General features: G+C 47.6%; 2 protein-coding genes across 2 annotated transcripts in view; both read right to left on the bottom strand.

The window, feature by feature from the left end:
* Mei1 (meiotic double-stranded break formation protein 1) overlaps nt 1-12,437 on the bottom strand; it is a 59,555-nt gene extending 47,118 nt beyond the window's left edge. Inside the window, exons 1-6 of the mRNA XM_042264537.2 lie at nt 12,200-12,437; nt 11,239-11,362; nt 10,436-10,486; nt 5,744-5,817; nt 2,593-2,698; nt 1,037-1,240 (exon numbers count right to left, since the gene is read on the bottom strand). Of these exons, the coding sequence (XP_042120471.2) occupies nt 1,037-1,240; nt 2,593-2,698; nt 5,744-5,817; nt 10,436-10,486; nt 11,239-11,362; nt 12,200-12,376 (736 nt within the window). The 5' untranslated portion in view covers nt 12,377-12,437. The remainder of the gene's footprint in view (nt 1-1,036; nt 1,241-2,592; nt 2,699-5,743; nt 5,818-10,435; nt 10,487-11,238; nt 11,363-12,199) is intronic.
* A 2,570-nt stretch (nt 12,438-15,007) lies between these two features.
* Nucleotides 15,008-21,828, bottom strand: CUNH22orf46 (chromosome unknown C22orf46 homolog). The gene is made up of 2 exons (XM_006980287.4): nt 21,510-21,828; nt 15,008-19,057 (listed from the first exon to the last, which is right to left on the bottom strand). Exons 1-2 carry the CDS (start codon nt 21,717-21,719, stop codon nt 15,107-15,109), a joined length of 4,161 nt encoding a protein of 1,386 aa, XP_006980349.2. The 5' UTR covers nt 21,720-21,828; the 3' UTR covers nt 15,008-15,106.
* Nucleotides 21,829-23,100: the final 1,272 nt, after the last annotated feature.

The following is a 23,100-nucleotide window of genomic DNA, read 5'->3' as shown; positions in this document are numbered from 1 at the left end:
ACGCTCTAACTCCAACACTGCCCTGTCACAAGGTCCACATTTAGGCTGCTTCGTGCCTGGTACTTTTGCCCATGTGACTTCTACATCCTCATCCTCCCTCCAATTCCCACGCACACTTCAGGCCTCAGTCTGAGCATCTTTCCCTAAAGTCTCTCTTGTCCTCTGCTCCCCTCATCCTCTTTGTATCTCTATGTCAGGGTACCACACTGTATTCCAGTCATCCATGTCTGTCCTCCACATGGCCTGTGAGTTCCTTCAGGAAAGAAGCTGGGGCTGATCATCTTTGTTAGCCAAGAGTCTAGCACACAGCCTGGCTCAGAACTGATACTCACGGAGTGGCCGGACTGCTCCTAACAGCTCTTGGCATAGACTGTGACAAGAAGCTGTTGTCACGGTAGATTACACTTTTCCCTCTGGCTCCTGCTCTGAAGCCAGCCCACACTCAGTCACCTATCACGGTGTCAACCCACAGTGTCAACAGACAGCTCACTACTCAGAAGCATCCACCAGGTCATGTACATTCACGTGAGGAGCAGGACAAGAGACCTGAAGGCTATACTGAGACTCCTAAAGTCCTCACACAGCCAGGCATGGTGCCACAAGTCTGGAAGACAGGGTTGAAGGCCAGCCTAGGCCATATACTGAGACATTGTCTCAAATGCAGTAGGAGGAAGAGGAGGGAGAGGAGGAGGACAAAGAAGAGGAGGAAGAAGAAGCCTATGTAACAAGAAGGGAAACTTGAACTTCACCCTGGAGGCCAGAAGAAAGCATAGAGGATTTTCTGACTAGGAAAGTGACTATATGGGAGATGAAAATAAAACCTTCTATTTTCCTCCATCTTTTTCTGCCAAAGACAACATTCTTAAGGTCCCACACCAAATCTAGCACCCCGCACACACTCTACGACTCCTCTCTCCCAAACTTGCCTTCTGCTCTCTCCAATGCAGCAAAAAACCCCGCTGCACCTGCTACAGCCCACGTCTTAAGTCCTCCAAGTCAAGAGCTTCTTCCTTGACTCTCCAACACACGGTCTTACCCAGACAGTTGAACTGCAGCTCCTTTGTCTGGGCGTTGTCCAGGGTGGAAAGGAAGAGGGGACACAGCTTCTCCCGGAAATGGCCTGAAAGCATCTCAGCCGCCGCGGGCGAGGAGTAGAGCTTCCCATAGAGGTAACAGATGGAAGCTTGCACTCCCTCGTTGGGGTAAACCAAGCCTCTCAATAGATGCTCCATCAAGTTGCCTGTCCAGAAAGCAACCAAGAAGCAAGGAGAAATCTTCCAAGTTTTATTTTTAATGTTGTGCCTGTGGGCGGGTTTGGGCCTGGGAAGGCAGAGGGCAGCAGGTGCCGCAGGAGGGCGGAAGAGGGGGTCAGATCCAGAGCTGCAGGCAGTTGTGTGCTGCGGGATGTGGGTGCTGGGAACGGAACTTGTCTTCCGAACTGTTAAAGTCACCTCTCCAGCCACAAACAAGGGGTCTCGAGTCAGGCACCACACACTCCAAACTAGAGGCTGGAGAAGTGGCTCAGAGTTCCAGAGCGCTTAGTGCTCAGACGGAGAACCTGAGTTCAGGTCCCAGCACCCATATCAAGGGGCTCACACCACCTTGATAACGCCAGCTCCGGGGGATGTGATACTCTCTTCCGGCCTTCAGTGAGGTAATAGTGATTTCCTAAATTCCCTACAATAAATGCTTCCTAAATGTACAACCAAAACAGAAGGTCAACACTTAAAGGATAACCCTCTAGGAGATACAGATTTGCATGTCACTAATTTTTTTTTTTTTTAGCTGCTTCTGAGTCTGTGAGTAGTGGGTAGAGGGGCTTGCCTGAAAACCTGAGCTTGTCTCTGGGTCCCACAAACTAGCAGAGGAAAATGACTCCCAAGAGCTGTTCTCTGAACTCCACAGACTCTGAAACACATGCACACCTGCACACAAGTGTGCACCTTCATATTCTAAGTAAATAAAATGTAAGAGTGCCTCCGTGTCCCAGAATGAAGTTACCTTTCCACCCAAAAGGGAGGTCATGATAGGCCCCTAATTCACGTGTGTAGTGCACACCTCTAATTCCAGTACTCGGTAGACTGAGGGAAAACTGTGTGTTTGAGTCCAGGCTGGACTATGCAGTAAGACCCTATCTCAAAAATAAAACAAATCAAAAACAAAAAACAAAAAAAAACAAACAAACAAACAAAAAAAAAAACCCAAGACCAGCCGGGCGGTGGTGGCGCATGCCTTTAATCCCAGCACTCGGGAGGCAGAGGCAGGCGGACCTCTGTGAGTTCGAGGCCAGCCTGGTCTACAGAGTGAGTTCCAGGAAAGGTGCAAAGCTACACAGAGAAACCCTGTCTTGAAAAACAAAACAAAACAAAAACAAAAACAAAAAACAAACAAACAAACAAAAAGACCAGAGTCAAGAAACTGGCTTTTTTTCAAACTGACCAATATAGAACACATTCTGCAGATGAAAAACAAAACAAAACAAAAAACAAAACTAAAGTGTACATAAGGAAAGCAATGCCTTCCCGAGTGTGCATGCACAGTAAATACAAAGGAGGTGAAGGGGAGAAGCCACCCTCTCCACAGGAAACTCACCGTGCTCCATTACCAGCTCATCCGCCAAACCAGGGATGGCATCCACCAGCTTGCCAAGAAGAGTCATGGTGGCCAGGCTGCTTCCCATGGAGGGCATGCTACACAGCTAAAGAGAGTGAGCACATGCGGTCGGAATCATGGCTGACCTCCCCAAGTTAGTGCCTGTTATGCATGTCTCTCTCACAATTAGCTTTAGTTAAGTCTCCATCTCCTCCATTCAACTAGGAGCTCCTGGAGGAAAGGACCAAGTCAAATTCCTCTCTGAGGCCTCAGTGCCCAGCTTAGCACACTGGTGTGGAATATCAGTTGAAGATGTGTTACATTCGTTTATGCCGTGGACTATTTGTTTAATGGTGCAAAGATGGGTTGCATTCTTTTATGCTGCATTTGTTTAACTCTGTGAAGCTGTGTTACTGTGCCTATCTAAAACACCTGATTAGTCTAATAAAAAGCTGAACGGCCAATAGCTAGGTAGGAGAAAGGATAGGCAGGGCTGGCAGGAGAAAGAATAAATAGAAAGAGTGAGTTCCAGGAAAGGCGCAAAACTACACAGAGAAACCCATTTCAGAAAAGAAAGAAAGAAAGAAAGAAAGAAAGAAAGAAGGGAGGGAGGGAGGGAGGGAGGGAGGGAGGGAGGGAGGGAGGGAGGGAAAGAAAGAAAGAAAGAAAGAAAGAAAGAAAGAAAGAAAGAAAGAAAGAAAGAAAGAAAGAAAGAAAGAAGAAAAAGGAAAGAAAGAAATCTGGGAAGAGAATGTCGAGGAGCAAGAAAAGAGGACAGAAGGAGTCAGCTACCCAGCCACACAGCCAGGCACGGAATAAGAAGGAAAGAAAAGTATATAGAATAGAGAAAGATAAAAGCCCAGAGGCAAAAAATAGACAGGATAATTTAAGAAAAGCTGGCAAGAAACAAACCAAGCTAAGGCTGGACATTCATAACTAAAAATATTTCTCTGTGTATTTATTTAGGAGCTGGGTAGCGGGCCCCCAAAGATCAAAGAGTAAAAACAAAAAACAAAACAAAACAACTACAGTACTAAACTGTATTAATATCAACATACTCTGGCTGGGGATGTAGCTTGGTGGTTGAACACTTGCCTCGCATGCTTGAAGTCCTAGGCCTGATCAGTCTATACACACACACACACACACACACACACACACACACACACACACACACACACACACGTACATATGTATGTACATAATGTTTTAAAATGCAAAATATATAAATAGGTGTTTTTTTTGGCCTCCTTTAGAGCCAGAAACTGGAAAATAAGAGTTAGAAACCTCATAAAGATAAAACACAGACTCTAAATGTATATACCTACATATTTTAGCTACCATTATTGAACTTTTTTGTGGATGTAGTACTGGGAATTGAAAACAGGACTTCACTATGCCACTGAACTATATCCCCAGCATAATGAATATTACATGACTTGAGTAATCATTTTTATTTTACTGACCTTATGATAGATGCAAACCTTAATTGTTTTGTTTTTTGAGATCTCACGTTGCCCATGCTAGCCTAAACTCTCTATACAGCTGAGACTGGGTATAAGAGGCTGTACCACTGTGCTCAGTTCTTATTGAACACTCTGTGTGGCAAGCACAATGTTTTGTGCTTTACAGGGAGAGCAACCTTTTCCACTGCATAGGCTCTTCTGGTGGAAAACAACAGCAGCAGTGTTCTCCTACGTTTGCTGATGAGACTGGATGAGATACTGCACATAGGCCAGGCATGGCAACTCATGCCTTTAATCCCAGCATTCAGGAGACAGAGGTGTGGGATCTCTGAGTCCAAGGCCATCCTGGTCTACTAATAAGATCCTGTCTCAAAAAGGGGGAGGGGGTCTAGAGAGATGTCTCAGTGGTTAAGAGGACTAGCTGCTCTTCCAAAGGACCCATGTTTGAGTCTCAGCACCTACATGGGAGCTCAGAACCATCTACAACTCCCAATGGTCTCCAAGGGCATGCATGTGATGCACAGATATACAGGCAGACAAAACACTCATATGCATTAAAATAAAATCTTCATTTTAATTTAAAAAGATATTTCATATAAGCTGGGTATTGTGGTATAAAATGCCAGCACTTGGAAGGCTGAGGCAAGAGGATTGAATGTTCAATGCCTGGACAACAGACAGGAAGACTCTATCTCAAAAAGAGAAAAAGATAGAAAAAGACCTTGCATACAAATCACCTTACAGTGCCTAACACAGAACAAGTGTTCAGTAAGTGTTAATGGCATCATCATGATGAGTATTTACATATAATTATGTTTAATTAATCACATACAAAATAATTATCTAATTTAAATACAATATAAAATTAAACATTCCTCTTGATGAGGTTAAGGTAAACATTTGTCTTCCTTCTGAAAAATAAATAAAAAGTGATTCTAAGCTGGGTGTCGTGGTATGCACCTTTGATCCCACATTCAAGAGACAGAGGTAGGAAGAGCTCCATGAATTCAAGGCCAGTCCGATCTACACATCAAGTTCCAGGCCAGCCAAAGCTACATGGTGAGATCTCATCTCAAAAAAAGGTAGCTCTGATATTATCCCTCAGTCTTAGGCATATTACAAAAGATACTGTTTAAGTGGCTGTTAGCCTGGTAAAGAAAGCATGTTATACATGCATGTACAAGATTTGCTTCAGATTCTGATACCAAGTCATGCATACAACTCAAAACCAAGGGGAAATACCGAATTCAGACACAGAACTTATTCCTCGATAAATTTATCAAAGAACTGTGCGCTATGTTTAGGAAGTCACCGAGAACGGGCTATGGGATGACCACACTGTGCGCTGTGTTTAGGAAGACACCGAGAACAGGCTATGGGATGACCGCACTGTGCGCTGTGTTTAGGAAGACACCGAGAACGGGCTATGGGATGACCGCACAGGCACTATGAGGCTCTTCCGGACAGCAGCAGAATCTGGGATACTGAAAGTAGAAGGAAGCTGCTGAGTGTGCCAGAGCAGGATCGGAAGCCTCAGGGCCATACTCCGGCTCTGGCACCAGCTGTGGGGCCTTCGGCAAATCTCTAGAGTTCAATTTCCCCACCTACTCAAAGGAGGGCTGACTGAGCTCTGACAGAACCTGAGGATTCTGAGGGGTCTCAAGGACCCACAGCTACATACTCACTTCTCTGTGGCACTCGTTCACTAGGCAATGGATGATCTGCTCCAGCTTCAGCTGGGTGGTGAGCTGGATAAGGACTGAGGAGACACAACAGCATTACAAACCGGAAGACAACCACACACCCACAGTCCCGCTATCACGGCCCATCTACTAAAGCTAAGGGCACGACGGTAATTTGCCTGTGGCAGTTGCTATCAGTTTCTCTGTCTCTATCATTAGACTACACTCGACAACATTTATTGTTTTGTATTGGCAGTTCCTGACTCAGGCTGCGCACCAGAATCACCTAGGCTCTTAAAACATTCTAATATGGAACTGAGGCCATGGCTATGGTGGAGCACCTGCTTATCACAACCCCCAGCACCACCAAAACAAAAAGAAGAAAAGCCAGAATCCAGTCCCATCCCAGACCATTAAATGAGAGTCTCTACAAAGAAGCCAGATATCTTTATTTTTCATTTATTTATTGTTCGCTTTGAGACAAGTTCTGATGTAGTCCAGGCTGGCCTTGAATTCACAATGTAGCCAAGTTTGATCTTGAACCCTTCCTTGGTCCTCCTGCCTCTATCTTCCCCAAATTCTGGGGTTACAGGTATGTACCGCCACACCTGGCCCCAAGTACTCCATGTGAACAACTCTTAAATGTGCACAAATGTAAGCATATATATGTATCTCAAAATGTATTTTAGTTGAATTTCCTTATGTATTTATATATGCTTTCCTATTTATATATATTTTGCCTTTTAAAACATTTTATTACGTGCGTGCGTGCGTGCGCATGTGTGTGTGTGTGTGTGTGTGTGTGTGTGTGTGTGTGTGTGTAGTCAACCTTTGGGAGTCAGTTCTCTTCCTCCATTATGTGAGTCCTAGGAATTGAACTCAGGGCATCAGGCTTTGTCATCACCCGTACTCTCTGATGACAAAGGGGTCTCAATGACCCCTGAAAATCATTTTTCTTAATATAAAATGTGAGTCCATGGCTGGAGTCTCTTAGTAAATCTGTTGTGAAGCCAGGGCTGGGAACTACTCTATTTTAACTGCTTTTCTCCTTCCTTGGAGTTTGCTCCTTTATATCTAAGAAAACATAAAATAAGTTGAGTTCCTGTCCCTCGAGGGACATTGCCATCTAAATTTATAATGTGCTTGAGGTTGAACAAGGAATAGTTATCAGGTCCAAAGGAAACTCCCAATCCCCAAACTCCAAAGGCGGTCCACCTCTCTAGAAATAAGAGCAACCTGGACTATAGGATCTCTGGTGGTTAGACAAAGGCCAGCATTCCTCAGGAACTTATGAAACTGGTCCCCTCCACCAAAAGGAGTCGTTCCCTTACCTCTGGCAGAAGGGACATACGACTACCTGTGGCACCTATCAGCATAGCAAAGCGCATGCTGGGTTCCCGGCTCCTTCAGTATCACAAGGACCTGCTGCACATTTCAAAGTCCATGCTAGTATACTAACCCTTCTCACCTCCTCCCTACCCTAAACTCCCTCCAGCTCATGACTTCCCCCAGCTGCTCATTCTCCTTAGAACCCTGCCATTCTCCCTGTTCCCTCTCCCCACATCTCTCTCTCCTTTCTTCTCTCTCTCTCTCTGCTCTGCTCTGCTCCACACTGTTCCAGATGCCTCTAGCTATTCTCTCTCTCATATCTACAATAAAAACCTTCGCCTTGACAATAAGAGGGATCTGTCATGTGGTCAGTTTATACAGTTATATTTTAGGTTTAACTATGATCCGGTTAAATATATAACACATTTGTAATTTTACATGGGATAGTTATATCATATATATAATTAATTAGCATAATTATGATCTGATGATTGTTTTCATTTGGAAATTAAGCATGACATAAGGAGACATGACTGTGTGTCAAGTTGACAAGGGGTGGACTTGCGATGGCTATTCTTGGTTGTCAATTTGACTACAACTGAACTAAAACCCAGATGGCTGGGCATGCTTACAAGGGATTCTTTTCTAAGTTAAATCATCTGAAGTGAGAAGATCTACTTTTAAATCTGGATCTTTGAGGTGGGAAGATACACCTTTAATCCAGGTTTTTTTGTGGTGGGAAGACCCATCTTTAATCTGGGTCACACTTCCTGCTGGTAGCCTATACAGAGGGCATAAGAAAAGGAAGCTTGTTCCCTTTGCCTGATTACTCTGACTCTTGCTGGCAAGTGCATTCCTTCACTGGCACTGAAGCCTACTTCTTCAGGATTCCAGCATATACCGAAGACCAGCCGAGACATCCAGCCTCGTGAACCAAACAGCTATTGGATTCTTGGACCTTCTATTAGTAGACAGCCATTGTTGAACTAGCTGGACCACAGCCTGTAAGCCGTTCTAATACATCCTATATTTTTTCTATACGTTTTGTTCCTTTAGAGAACCCTGACTAATAAATACAGTCTCTCTCTACCGTTAGAGGTAAACACATGTACTTCCACTTTAACCACCACCTGTCTGCAGACAGCCTTCAGGAAATCTATGGGAGGCCTGACGAGATGGCTCAGCAGGTGAGGCACCTGCCCCAAACCCGACAATCTGTGTAAAGCCACTGGTCTCACATGGTAAAGAGAGAGAATGACTCCTGCAAGTTGTCCTGTGACTTCCATAAGCCTACATGGCACACGTGCACGCACACATTAAATAAACATACTAAAAACTAAAAATAAAGGGTTGGCCATGTATAGTGGCACATATCTTTTTTCTATTTTTTTTTTAAGATTTATTTATTTTATGTATGAGTGCTCTATCTAGAGGGCATCAGATTCCACTAGAGATGGTTGTGAGCCACCATGTGGTTGCTGGAAATTGAACTCAGGACCTCTAGAAGAGCAGTCAGTGCTCTTAACCTCTGAGCCATCTCTCCAGCCTCAAGTGGCACATGTCTTTAATTCCAACACTCAGGAGGCAGAGTCAGGAGTATCTCTATGACTTCAGGCCAGCCTGGTCTACATACAGAGTTCTAGGACTGCCAGCGCTATGTAGAAAGACTCTGTCTCAATAAACAAACAAACAAACAAATAAATAAATAAATAAATAAGGGCTGAAGAGATGGCTCAGCCATTAAGCGCTCTTACTGCACTTCCAGAGGACCAGTTTGGTTAGTTCCACCAATACCAGGGAACTCACTATAACTCCAGCTCCTGGAAGCACATGGCACACCCACATACACACAAATAAATAAAGTTTTAAAGCTAAAAATCAAATTTAAACAATTTTAAAGAAATTTACATGAGATGTAATTTTTGAAAAATAGTTTTATGCTTGAATTGTTTAATGTTTGAAGTTTTTAGGGTTTTTGTTTTTGTTTTAATGCTTATGAGTGTTTGACTGCATATATAATGTGTACCATATGCATGCTGTGGTAGTTTGAATGTAACTGGTCCCCATATGCTCATAGGGAATGGCATTACTAGGAGGTGTGGCTTTGTTGGAGTATAGCTTTGTTAGAGGACGTGTGTCACCGTGGGGCGGGCTTTGAGGTTTCCCATGCTCAGGATACCACGGAGTGTCTCAGAATACTTCCTGTTGCCTGCAAGATGCAGGACTCTCTGCTAATTTGCCAGCACCATGTCTGCCTGCACGCCGCCATGCTCCCTGCCATTGTGATAATGGACTGAACCTCTGAAACTGTGAGCTACCCAATTAAATGATCTCCTTATAAGAGTTTCTGTGGTCATGGTGCCTCTTCACAGCAATAGAAACCCTAAGACATATGCCTAGTGCCTTCAGAGGTTAGAAGAGGGCACTGGATTCCCTGGAAATGGAATTACAGATGGTTGTGAGCTACCATGTAGGTGCTAAGAACTGAACCCAGGTTCTCAGCAAGAGCAACATGTGCTCTAAACTACTGAACCATCTCTCCACCCCTATTGTTTGTTTGAAACAGGTCCTTATGTAGCCCAGGATGGCTTCAAACTCAGTAGGTAGCCTAAGATGACCTTGAATTACTGATACTTCTGCCTCTACCTACCAAGTGCTGGGATTACAGGCATGAACACATAGCTTAAAAAAAAAAAATAGTGTTGAGCAGGGCAGTGGTGGCGCAAGCCTTTAATCCCAGCACTTGGGAGACAGAGGCAGGTGGATTTCAGTGAGTTCGAGGCCAGCCTGGTCTACAAAGCAAGTTCCAGGACAGCCAGAACTACTACACAAATAAACCCTGTCTTGAAAAAAAAAAAAAAGTGCTGGTCATGCCGTCCTTCCTTCCTTTTTTTTTGGCGGGTGTTGGAGGGAGAGAGGGTCTCTCTATGTACTCCTGGATGTCCTGGAACTCAATATGTAGACCAGGCTGGCCTCAAGCCCACAAACCCTCAAACCCTCCTGTCTCTGCCACCAGAATGCTGGTATTAAAGGCATACACCACTATGCCCGGCACAGCATCCATGCCTTTGTAACAGCACCCATCAACCCCACTTACTTAGCAGTCAATCTCCTCTCCTGATCATAAACTCTTAGAAGGCAGGTGCCGCATCTTAGCCATCTACATATCCCTAATACCAAATGCAGGATTTAGCAAAGAGTTGATGCTCAAGAAAAACCGCAGAACTACTTTAAATCTGATTGAGTTCCCTCCTATGTTTCAAAGTGGGCAATTTCACTACAGCCTCAACAACCAGGGCTGCAATTCGGGCCAATGCTCCCCAGTCTGAATGGCAGGTACACATAGTTTCAGTAGGTACACCTTACCTTCAATACAGAGGTTTGCTACACTCCCGTCTTCCACATTGCTTAACAGTCCTTGGAGCCGAGCGAAGCAAGAAAAAGGTTGATTAACAGCGCTGTTTCAGGATAAACAGTTCTACAAAGGCAAGCATCATTCTAAAGCCAGCAGTTTTAAGTAATGCCCTTGCTAAATCCTACCCTCCGCGACACCTAGGCTTCTCAACGTCCAGTCTAACTTTTAAAAGATGATGATAGTCCATGTGCACAGCAAATAGACTGTATGCTCTGCAGTCTGACACATCTAAAGGCAAAAAAAATAAATGTTGCCTGTTATTTTCTTCAAAGATCCTCCTATGTCAGCCGGGAAAAGCCTCAACACAAGGAGTTGCATGTTAACCCTCCTCCCTATAAGGACTCAATCCACTGGACACCGTAATCATATCAAAGAAGGAACCACCTCACTTTCCATGTAAAGAAATCAAGGCATATGAAAAGGAAAACAACTTGATTGGGATCACATCCAAGGTCAGCCGACTCCATTCCAGGCCTCTGATCCTGAGAGGAACCTCAACTGTACAAGAGGAATCACCCACTTCCCATGTTTATCTCTGCACTTTCACTAGCCTCTTAGAGCTAATAAGGGCAGTTACCATGAAATGATTCACGTAGCTTAGAAAGGGGGTCACATTGCTAAGACTACAACCAAGCAACTTGCTAGGAAACTGTCACATTAACACAAAACATCTAAGGCATCATTCCAAGTCCCCCAAGGGAAAAACATACGCTACACATGCCAAGTTCACGCCAGCTTTCCCTTTGAAGCTCACCAAAAAGCACGCGTACGAAATGGATGCAGACTCTCTGGTCCTGAGCTACCAGCTGTGTGACCAAGGAGGTGTGTCTCACGAGAGCATCTTGGAAGCAGAACACCACGTGTTTCTTGCGCACCAACTTTGAATGAATGAAGAGAAATATTCAATAGTGACCAAGGCAGGGTCATTCTGAATTCAAACAATAATTCCCAAATATAACCACAGCCATTTAAACTATGGGGAGAGCCATACTCCCTGTAGGGAGCATGGACAGGTACATTTACACTAGGAAATTCATACATTTACATAGAAGTATATAGAAACTGATGTTTCTACCTTATGTTTACATAACAATCACTCTTCTCCACCGATACACTTGGAGGACAGAGATTCTTTTTTGTCTCCTGTAGCCCAGGCTGGCCTCAAACTCACTATGTAGCTGGGGTTGGCTTTGAACTGATCCTCCTGCCTCTGTCTCCCAAGCGTCGTAATTACAAGTGTGTGCCACTAATAACACATTTCAGCCTAACAAGTGAGTAAAGCAAGCAAAAAAGCTATCCCTGTTTTGTAGATGAGAAAAACAGGCGCCGAGACGTGCCCAAGGACTCGCATCCAAGTCTTTAAGCAGGCATTGACTAACTTCCTAAAGACGGAGATCAGCAAACACGGGGCAGGTGGGGAGGGGCTCTGGGGCTCCTCTAGACTCTGTGCACCCAGGGACCGGCTCACTAGAGACACGGCAGGGCCAGCTGAAGAAAGGTCGGCCTGGGCTGAGGGGGCGGGGAGGCGGGCTGCAGGGGAGAGACAAGGGTGGGGGCAGCAATGGCCGCTGCAGCCCAGAGAGGGGCAAGCCTTGGGGAAGGGTGTCGGCTTGGGGTTTTGTTTCAGGAAAGGTGTGCCTGGTTCAGAGAAGCCAGGTGAGGGAGGAGAGGGAAATGGTCGCGCCAGGTCCTGGGGGGCAGGGTTTAGGTCGCACCGACACGCCGGGCTCCGGCAGCAACTCCAGGGCGCAGGCCAGGCAGACGTGAGGGGACACGGGCAGCAGCCAGCGCGGATCATGCCGGCGATGGGTCCTCTCGAGGAGCAGCACCGCTTCTTCATCCCTCCCAAACGCTGCGGGATAGTCAGCAGCCGTCCTCTGCCCCACAGCCATCTCCAGGCTCCGGCTCTGCAGCGCAAGTTTTCCCGCCCAGCTTTTGCGCAAGCGCACTTGGAAGAGCGCGCCGCACACTGTACGTGCGTGCACGTGTCTCCTGTGCCCCGACGCCGCCAGTGCGCCAGTGCAGGAGAGCAGCGGCTGCAAGGGTGGTTTATGTCGGCAAGGACTGTGGGTTTGTGCAACTAAACCCAAAAGGACTGTGCATGGGCCTGGGCAGGAATTGGTGCTCAGTACATCGAAGGCTGAGAAGTAGCTGTCCTACTTTAAAGGAAGGAAAGAAAATCAATTTCTGCTATTATTTGCTTGGGTTTGTATGTTTTTAGAGTCAACGTTATGTAGGAGTGTTTGCGTGTTTGTATGTGCACTATGTGAGAGCCCGGAGACTGCAGAGGTCAGAAGAGGGATCCACTGGAGCTGGAGTAAGGGAGGCTTGTGAGCCACCATTTGGTGTCGGGAACCAAAACCAGGTCTTCTTCACAAGCAAGCGCTCTTAACCCCTGAGGCATCTCTCCAGCCTGTTTTTGGTTGGCTGGTTGGTTGGTTGGTTTTAGTTAGACTCTCATACACTTCATTCTGGTTTCAAACATGAAATGCAGCTGAGGATGACTTTAAATTCCTGATTCTCCTGAGACTGAGACAGGAGGATTGCTCCGTAATTTCTGCTGCACCTAAATTTTTTGGAAGTCAGTAGTGCCAAAACACACTCAAAGAGAGGGGATTTCACAAAGCGTGAACACCCGAAGGGAGAGATCACTGGAAGCTGTTTTACAGGCTTACTACAGTGTGAGTGTTATGGAAGAGGTAGAGAGATTGCTACAGGAACATCCTGCCGGCAGTGGTGGACAAAACAGAAAGAGCACATTAAAATTTAACTGGGTGGCAGAATTATAGGAGCTTTTTGGTGTTTTTGGGAAATAAGCAGGTAGAGGACTCTACGTACTTGAGAATGATCTTGAATTCCTAATCCTGTGCCTTCACCTCCCAAATGCCGAAATTACATTTTCTAAGTGTTCTTCAATGAACATGTATGGCTTTTATGATGAATTAAGATGTAGGTAGAAGAAAAATAGTTTGTTTATACAAAAAAAGGTATGTAAAGGCTAAAGACAGCTCAGTGGCACAGCACTTGCTCAGCATGCACAAGGCAAGAAGCATCGTAAGATTGGCTCTGAAGATTCCCACTTGATTAAACTATTAGCTCTGGAATGTCCCAGGGTGGGATAATACAACAAATGATTATGGTGGGCAATACTATAGAATTGGATGGTTTGTCTGTGAAGTTTGTTCATGGGCAGCAGAGCTGCAGGATTCAACCCTCCTATCCCCCCACTTTTTAAAGACAGTGTCAACTTGTCAAACCCTAACTAAGCCACAAGTTCGGTCTTTTGTTTTGTTTTGTTTTTCGAGACAGGGTTTCTCTGTGTAGCTTTGCGCCTTTCCTGGAACTCACTTGGTAGCCCAGGCTGGCCTCGAACTCACAGAGATCCGCCTGGCTCTGCCTCCCGAGTGCTGGGATTAAAGGCGTGCGCCACCACCTCCTGGCAGTCACAAGTTCGGTCTTAATTAGGGTTTCTATTGCTGTGAAGAGACACCCATGATCATGGCAACTCTTATAAAGGAAAAATATTTAATTGGGGTAGCTTACAGTTTCAGAGGTTTAATCCATTATCATCGTGGCAGGACATGGTGCCGTGTAGACAGACATGGTGCCGTGCAGACAGACATGGTGCTGGAGAAGTGGCCCAGTGTCCTACTACATCTTGGCTTTCAGGCAACAGGAAGTGGTCTGAAACACTGAGCGTGACTTGAGCATATATGAGACCTTAAAGCCCACCCCCACAGTGACGCACTTCCTCCAACAAGGCCACACCTCCTAATAGTGTCACTCTGTGAGCTTATGAGGGTCCAATTACATTCAAACTAGCACAAGGCGCCTCTCCTGGCTCTATGTTTTTGTTTTTGTTTTAAATAACTTCCTGACTCCAGTTCCTATTGCCCATATACTCCTGGGTTTGGGGCCATCCATTAGAGTATGGTTGACCTATTAAGAGCTACCCCTTAAAGAAAACTGACTCTCCTCTTCCACAGAAGCCGCCAAGTACCCACAGCTCCTCAGGAGTGGATGGGCTCACCAGTCCCTTTGCACTCTGTGCCGGGATGTTGACTGGCTTGATCTTGCACAGCTGCTGTGTGTTCCTGAGGGCAGCCGCCCTGTCAGATTCCGGAAGACACTGCTTCCCTCTGGTCCTCCTCTGTTTCTGCCTCTTACCGTCTTCCTGTCCCCTCTTCCTCAGTGGTTCTCAGCCTTGACCGGACCTCACTTCTTTTTAATCAAAGGGGGTCTCATGCAGAGAACTACCCTACCCCCCAAACAACTGAGGCTGAGTACCCTGCTTCAGGCAGGATTGGTTTGGGAATGGGGCAAACAATGCTACGATAAATCCTCAGTGCAGGAGCCTGGAGGAAGAGGGTTAAAGTTAGGGTTGGTAGTAGATGACCCTGGATTGACCTACATTCTGCTAATCTTAAAAGATGCACGGTAGAAGTGGCGTCTGTGCCATCCACAAAGTATCCCAAATCCCCAAAGAAAACAGTCAGACAACACACCACAGGAATCTGCAGCCCTGCGGGGTCCAAATAATCAATTTTATTAGAGGCTCTGGGACTAACAGGTCACTCTCATGTTTTCTCTGACTTGTGCCCTAAGGACTCTGGGCCTGCGGCCTACTTTTTAAGGCCATACTGTCTGAGAAAGAATCTCAAGTGCCTCATAAAACCAAACTTCTGTGAGACTGCTGGATTTCGGGGTGCCCCATTTGGGTTCCCAGGCGCCTCGTGTTCCTTGTAGCTCTCCATCTTGGGGACAATTACTCCTGTACAGCCATGTCCTGGTGGCTCGAGGTCCTTCTCCAAGGCAGTGGGGACTCTGGTGTTGTCCTCCTTTGTAGATGGGGCACTCGCTTTGGGAAGTGGGGTAGGATTCCTCGGGGTAAGAAAAGGAGCTGAAAGCTGAGGCTTAGCCAGCTGCGGTGACCATGGCATCTTGCTCAAGATTGTCATGCTCAGCCGGGCTGTGGCAGAGTGGACATTCCCTTTGAAGCCAGAGGTATGTGTAGAACAGGGGACAGGTGGCTGCCAGCCCCCTGTGTCCTCTGCAGGTCCCACGCTTCCGCTTCTCAAGTGTGCGGACTGCTGACATTTGAGTCTGGGGAGCTCAGAGGCTTCCCTTGGTACGCATTCCTTCTTCCAGTGGTTGTGGCCTTCTGTGCAGGATGGGGCCCTCACTCTGCTGGAAGCCTTCTCTTCCACATGGGAGACTCCAGGCCTGACCATTTTTCTGCCCCTGCTGCTCTCGGTGGAAAGCTCCTGGACCTGTCCTGGGCCACACCAGCTCCTCGACTCTGCTGCTGGCCTGAGAATCCTCGGAGCAGGATTCTTGTCCTTCGGGGCCTCCTCTTGGATCTGTGGTTCTTTTGCACCCCCTGGTGGCCTAATTCTCCTGGGTTTCTTAGGTGGAATAGAGCTGCGCGTTGGCTCTGACTTGGGTGGCTTACCCTTCTCCAGAGCCTGGACTTGGGTAGAAAGTTTTGAGCTTTTCCTTTCAGGACCTGGACGGCTTTGAGACCTGCCTGGAGACTCGGGGCCTAGCAGGGATCCCTGGGGCTCACAGTGCTGTTCCTGTTGCCTTTGGCGGTCCTGGTCTGTGCGCGATCCAGGCAGCCTCACTCCAGCCCGGGGCAAAGCGCAAGACTCTAAAAAGTGAAAAAGCACGTAAGACTCCAGGATTCGTCGAGGGAGGCCCCACCTCAGGTGTGCAATCCTCCTCTTCATGAGGGACTCCAGGAGCAGATGTTTGCTCTTCTTGAGGGCTGGCCGTTTGGACAGAGCGGTGAGAACTACGGGTACGCTTGCCGGAGCCGCGGCAGCTTGGCAGACTTGGGGACACAGGAGAGAGGGAAAGACAGAGGATGGCTGAGACTGTGGGTGGAGGGGCTGGCATGTCAGGCTGGGAGCCCCTGCTGGTTCCACCCTTTTGTCCCTTTCTTGGCTTCTTTGGGACCCAGGTTGAGCCCTCTGGGAACTTCCACCGACCCCGCCTCTGTGCTTCCGGGCAGGGACCGGGCCCTGCCTGCTTAGACGTTCTTCAGGACAGGGAGCAGAGTCTATACCATTTCCAGCAACTGGCTGCTGGTGTCTAGGGGTTCCGTGTCTAAAAAGGAGAGAAGCAGGCTGAGCCAAGCTGTGCTTCGTGCCTGTGGGCCCCTCTCTCACAGAAGAGTCACCTTGAAGACTGGACCTGACAACATCCTTTCTTCTGACCTGCTCCTTGTCTCCCCTCCTCCACGTATGAGACTGGTCAGACTCCTCAGCTCCGCATTTTCTCTGGGCCCCTACATCCTGGATTTCGGCAGCAACAGCTCTACCCTTGCTCTGGATTCTTTGTCCCTGGGTCTGAATCTTTCCATCACTTTCGCCCACTGACTGTCTCCGGTCCTCTCCCAGTGAGGCTCGGCTCTCTGGGCCACCATCACCTGTGAAGTTTCGCAAGTTTCTCTTCCTTTGTTTTTGAACTTCTGCATCATTCCCCTTTCCGAATTTCTGCGGCGTCTTCCACTCTAACAAGTAGGTCTTTCCGTTAACTTTCCTTAGCACCCTCTGAGTCTTCCTCCTGGCTCTCTGGATCTTTCTACCATCCTCGCTTCCAGCCTTGCCCCAGGTTTTCTTCTCCAAGGCCCCATTTTCTGAAGCCTTCTCTCCTCTGGCCTGTCCCCAGCTCCTCCGCCTTGTAGAACGGCTTCCTCTGGTTCCCGTCAACTGTCCCTGGTTCTTGCCCTCGGGTCTCTGGGTCTTTACATCAACATCACCTCCAGCTTCTCTCTGGTTTCTCTTCCCTGGTCCCAGCTTGTCCACGCCACTTTTCTGTTCAGTCTTTTCCTCGTTCCTGCTCTCTCCTGCGTGAGTCTCCAGAGGAGTCTTACCTCTTAGTTGACCCTGAGGCTCAGCCTCAGGTGGCAGGTTATTTGTCCCATCATCTCCACCGCGTCTTCGGTCACTCTCCAGGGCCCGAATTCCTGCAGCGTGTTCCCCTCCAATCTGACCCTGATTTCCCCAACATGATATCCTGAGTCCTCTGTCGATTGCAATCAGCACCAGTCTCTGGTTTCCCCACCAGGGCGCCTGGATCACCACCCAGTCCTCTTCTCTTATCTCCTTGAGCTTCTTCATCCCCACCTGAACTTCACATCTCGACAGGTTCTGGTCCTCTTTCTTCAGTGCTTGGGTCTTCCTGGCGTTCTCGCTTCCGCTCCATCCTCGCCCCTCCCCCGCTGGAGTCTGGACCTCATTCTGAGTTCTAACCCATCCGTGTTTCTCCCACTCCAGGGCCCGGGTCTCTTCACTGTCTTGTTGTTTGATTTCTCTCAGGTTCTCCCTCCCAGATGTCCAGATTTTCACACCATCCTCACTTCCCATCTGGCCCTTGTTTCCTCCTTCCTCTGCCTCGGTTTCTGTACCGGTATTACCTCCGATCGGGTCGCGTGTCCCCGGATTTAGTATTTGGGAATCCTCACTGTTCTTCCTTCCAGCCCCACTCCGCGTCTCCAGTCCTTGCTCCTGGACCTCTGCCTCCTCCTTCCCTCTAGCTTCCTTCTCATTCTTCTTCCCCCGAGCCAGAGCCTCCACAGCATCCTCCTGGCTCCCCCACTCTGGTGTCTGAGTTGCTGTGTCCGTTTTGCATCTGACCTCTTCTTGATTCTCTCCCATATGAGCCTGGGTGGAAGGATTCCTGTCTCCAGGCTCCCTCTGGGTTTTCTTCCATAGTTCTCTATCTTCAATTCCCATTTGGTCTTGCTTCTCCCGCTCTGGCACTGAGATCTCTCCATCAGTTTCTCTTCTTACTAGTCTCGGGTTTCTGCACCCCAGGGCCTTAGCCTCTCCACCCTTCTCCATTCCAAAGTCCATAGGGAGGAGGGGGCCTCCAGATGCTTGTATTTCTGAAGCAACCTCCTTTCTGCTCTTTCTCTGGTCTGTGCATTGCCGGGTGTCTTCACTATATTCTCTGCCTACAGTCTGAGTTTCACCCTCTGGTTCTGAGGGATCCTGTGGGCTATCCTGGGACTTCTTGGTGGGAGGTTCCAAGTGTTGCTTAAGAGGACCAGGCAGAAGCCGTCTGAGGCAGAACTTTGACCTCTGAACTAAAGGGAAGTTTGGGAGAGAGATGGCTAAGGCCGTGGAGCTGGGGTTGTAGTTCAGGCTCACAGGCTCCATGGACACCAGCTTCTCCAGGGAGGGAGCCAGCCGCTGCTCCTTTCTTCGGCACATGTCCAGGGAAGGGTGGGCCTGGCTACTGCTGGGACACCAGGGGACTTGCCATACTTCCCAAGAACTGTCCTGGGGGAGAAGACAAGTGCTTGAAAAGGAAGGGGTACAAATCATGGGCTCAGAAGAGCTGTGGACAACCCAAGGCAGGTCTTGGCCTGAGTTCTGTGGGGACAGCAGGTACTGGGTGGCCCATTGTTGTCTGAGGCTCTTCCTGTAACCCCATCTCTGCCTCTGTGTCCATTGTGGGACAGGAACATCCAGGTCTCTGATTTTTCCATGAGTAAAGAATTTGTGAATCATCCCAAAGAAAGTTTCACATCTGGTGGAGGACACTTCCCATCTCTGCGGCGGCACCTGGAAAGTAAGGACTGAGAAATAAAGCCCTGGCATACAAATGATCTCCTAGATCCCCTACAGAGCTGACTAAATGTTCCACTACCCGGATGAAGGTACTTGTGCTAAAAGGGGGGGCACTTCCCCTAAGCAAACAGCATTTATTCACTCTAATATAGTGAGAGATGGCTCTGAGCCAGGCACCGTTCTGTGTGTTGGGTACCAAAGTGAACAAGACAAAGTCCCTGTTGGGAGCTATATTCTAGACATGGAGGAGACAATAACCAAATATATAACTATCGGGCTGGGGATGGGGCTTAACTCGTAGAGTCTTTGCCTAGCATGGAAGGACTCCACTCCAATAATCTCGGCACTCAGAAAGTAGACAAAGGAGGATCAGAAGTTCAAGGTCATCCTTGGCTACATAGCAAGTTAAAGACCAGCCTGGGCTACGTGAGATCCTATTTTTTTTTTTTTTTTTTTTTTAGCTGAGAACTGAACCCAGGGCCTTGCATTTGCTAGGCAAGCACTCTACCATTGAACTAAATCCCCAACCCGGAGATCCTATCTTAAAACAAAAATCCATGCTAGTACCCCCCAAAAAAGCATTTGAATGGAAATAAATGCAAAGTAGGGGCTGGAGTTAACTCCGCTAGACAGAATAATCAAGGAAGGCCTCTTGGAGGAGGTGATATTTGGCTAGAAAACTAGATGAAATTGGGGCAAATCAAATGACACTTGAGTGCTGTAGGCAGAGGAGTCATTAAGTATAAAGACCCTAGGAACAGAGCAAGAAAGGTTACGTCCATAGAAACAGCCAAGAAGCTCAGTGAGAACGTAATGTTGTTCAACGGCATAGCACGGTGCCTAGTGTGGGAGGCCCTGGGTTCTACCCCAGCCTTGAAAACCAAGGAAGAAGAAGAGGGGAACAAGGAAGAGGCGGGGAGCACCCACAGGATCAGAATGGAGCCAGCAACAAGGAGAACCCTGGAAGATGAGGTCAGAGACAGGTGCAGGCTAGATCCTATCAGACTTGGGATTGAGGCAAGGGTTTGAGTTTTGCTCTGAGTTTTATAGGGAGTGGACTCACAGTGGGTTATGGAGGGGAGAGCTTTGATCTGTTTTTAAAGTCTGTTTGGCTCACAAGCACAGTATTGGACGTAAGGTCAATGTTGAATACTTGCCATGTGATTTCGTACAGGTCTGCATTATCAGCAATCAGCCCCTTTGAGTGCACATTTTGGGGCTTCACGTCTTTTTTTTTTCAGTGCTGGAATTTAAACCCAGGATCTTCTAGTACTTGGGTTTTGGTCTGTTTTGTTTGTTTGTTTGTTTGTTTTGTTTTTTGAGGGGTGGTCCTTTTGTTTGTTTGGTGAGAAGTGGAGGAAGGCAAAGCTTGAAACTGAGTCTATTACGCCTCCTCCTGATCATCATCCTGAGTCCCGGGATTACAGGCATAAACCACCATACCTAGTTTTATTTATTTATTTATTTATTTATTTATTTAGAGACAGGGCTGCTCTATATAGCCCTGGCTGTCCTGGAACTTACTACATAGACCAGGCTGTCTTTGACTTCACAGAGATACGCCTGCCTCTGTCTCCTGAGTGCTGGGATTAAAGGGGTGCATCCCAGGCCCAGCTTCATGCCTGGTTTTCATGGCTAGTGTTTGAAGCCAAGGCCTTATACAACCTAAACCAACATTCTATCACTAGGCAATTCTCCTTGATGGTCTGTTTCTTTTATCTTTCATTTTATATCTTGCAAAACAGAGTTCTGTAGCCCCGGCTGGATGGGAACTAGATATGTAGACCAGGATGGCTTCAAACGTGGGACAGCCCCTGCCTCTGCCTCCTGAATGTTGGGGTTACAGGCTTGTGTCACCCACCACACACACAAGCCTATGTGTATATGCCATAGCATAGGTGAGGAGGTCAGAGGACAATTTGTGGGGATTGTTTTCCTCCTACTACCACGTGGGTTCTGGGGACCAAAGTCAGGTCATCAGGCTTGGCAACAATCATTCTGACCCAATGAGCCATCCTGATCGCCCCTGCTGGTGTTTCTTAATATGGGTGTGTTTGGCTTGTAAAAGTTTGCTGATTTATACACTTGTAATTGTGTGTACATATTATAGCTTTTTTTAAAGGAAGAAGGAAGGCTACACTAGGCAGACACAGACAGCCATTACCATGGCCCAGAGCTGCAGGCTGGTGGCTCTGCCTGGGTGTCGTAGTGAGGTCTCTAGAAGTCATAGCTATGAGTTATGGATTTCACGGGGGGTTCCTAAAATTTGCAAATGGATTGAGTGTATAGAGTGAAGAACAGAGATGAGTCCTGGCTTTAAGGCCTAGATGGTGATTATAACAGACCAGCCGAAGCTCTTTAGTTCACCTCTGATACACAAGACACCGAACAGGGTCCATGTAGAGAGTGACTAACAGTCACGATGCTAAGGAAGTGGCCTCTTTACCTTGATGGCATTCCTCTTGCTGGTCCTGGAGACCCGGTACCAATACTGTTGGATCTGCCAGATCAGAAAGAGGCAGAAGACGAGCAGGTTACCACAGCACCGGGGATCCCTGCAGCTTTGATCCTGGGACAGCAGGCCTCTTACTGGCTCCCACTCAGGGCCCTGGAATGGGCCCACCACGGCACAGGCTCCCAGAAGTGGTAGCAACATGGCAAAGCTTAGGTCCGGTAGATGGTGTTGGGAGGAGTGGGGAGGAAACGCCAGCGTGGCTGACTCACTCAGTTTGGGGTGGGGTACCCCTTACTTCACAGTCCCTCTGTCACTGGGGCCACCTCACAAAGGAGCCTGCCTGCTGCAGCACTCACTTTCAGCGCTAGCTAGTAGTTCTGGCCAGCAGACCCTTGGTGGAGGACACCTCTCCTGGCCAGTCCAGACTAGGCTCAGACAGGAGCTCCAAGCTGGTGGGTTGTGCCCCCTTGTGGCCAAACGGCTAACAGCAGGTTGGGCACAGATCAGACCTGCTCAGCTTTCCTTGACCTTGGTTCCAAAGCCTTCACCAAGGGCAGAGAGGTTAGACTCATCAACTCCCGGCCATAAATCTGTGCCCAAGTAGTGACTGATAAGTAGGTTAGGGTGATCGCTTGGCCCCTCATGGAAGCAAAGACTAGGCAGAGGACTTTGAATGGAGAGGGCTAAAAGCTTACCTCCTTTGATGGGTAGTTGGGCGCATTTGGACAGAAGGAATAGCTCTTAACGTTCTACAGCATGACAGGATAACTGTGATTGGCAACAACTCATTGGATTTTTTTGTTTCTGCTTCTTGGTTTTGAGATAAGACCTTTCTATATAGCCCGGGCTGTCCTCTAATTCACATTGATCCTCCTGCCTCAGACTGAGTGCTGGGAATACAGGCATTCATTATCACATAGCTAATTAAACAAAAAAAAAAACAACTTTTTTTTCTTTGAGATAGGGTATCACTATGTAGCCCTACCTGGTCTAGAACTCACTACACAAGCCACGCTGACCTTGAACTCATAGAGATCTGCCTGCCTCTGAGGTGTTGGAACTAAAGACGTGCACCACCACACCTAGCCTGTATAAGTTAGTAACAGGACCCCAGGAGCAAAACTACCTAGGCCAGCCTCCACCACATCACACGAGGTTCTTAAAGAACTGTATCTCCAAATCAATCACTGTCCTCCCCTCCCCTCCCCTCCCCTCCTCTCCCCTTCCCCTCCCCTCCCCTCTCCTACTTTTGTTTTTCTGAGATTTCTGGCTTGGAAATCACTGTATAACCCAGGCTGACCTCAAACTCACAGCAATCCTCCTGTCTCAGTTTTCTAAGTGCTGGGATTACCGGCACAAGCCACCAGGCATTTACTTTACTAAATAAAATAAATTCCATTTCTAGAGTTAAAGAATACAGTAGGCTTTTCTGCTCTGCTTGGTGGGTTTTTTACTTCTCTGAAACAGAGGCGACCTTGAAGGAGTAGTGTCTTGACAAGAATAAGGATGATCAACTCATAACAGAACCGTCTAGAGAAAAACTGGCCCCAAGGAAAGAAAACTCGGGAGGAGGAAGGCTTCA

Source organism: Peromyscus maniculatus, chromosome 20 (genome assembly GCF_049852395.1).
Source record: "Peromyscus maniculatus bairdii isolate BWxNUB_F1_BW_parent chromosome 20, HU_Pman_BW_mat_3.1, whole genome shotgun sequence".
Taxonomy (NCBI): domain Eukaryota; kingdom Metazoa; phylum Chordata; class Mammalia; order Rodentia; family Cricetidae; genus Peromyscus; species Peromyscus maniculatus.
This window is presented reverse-complemented; position numbering and strand designations above follow the sequence as displayed.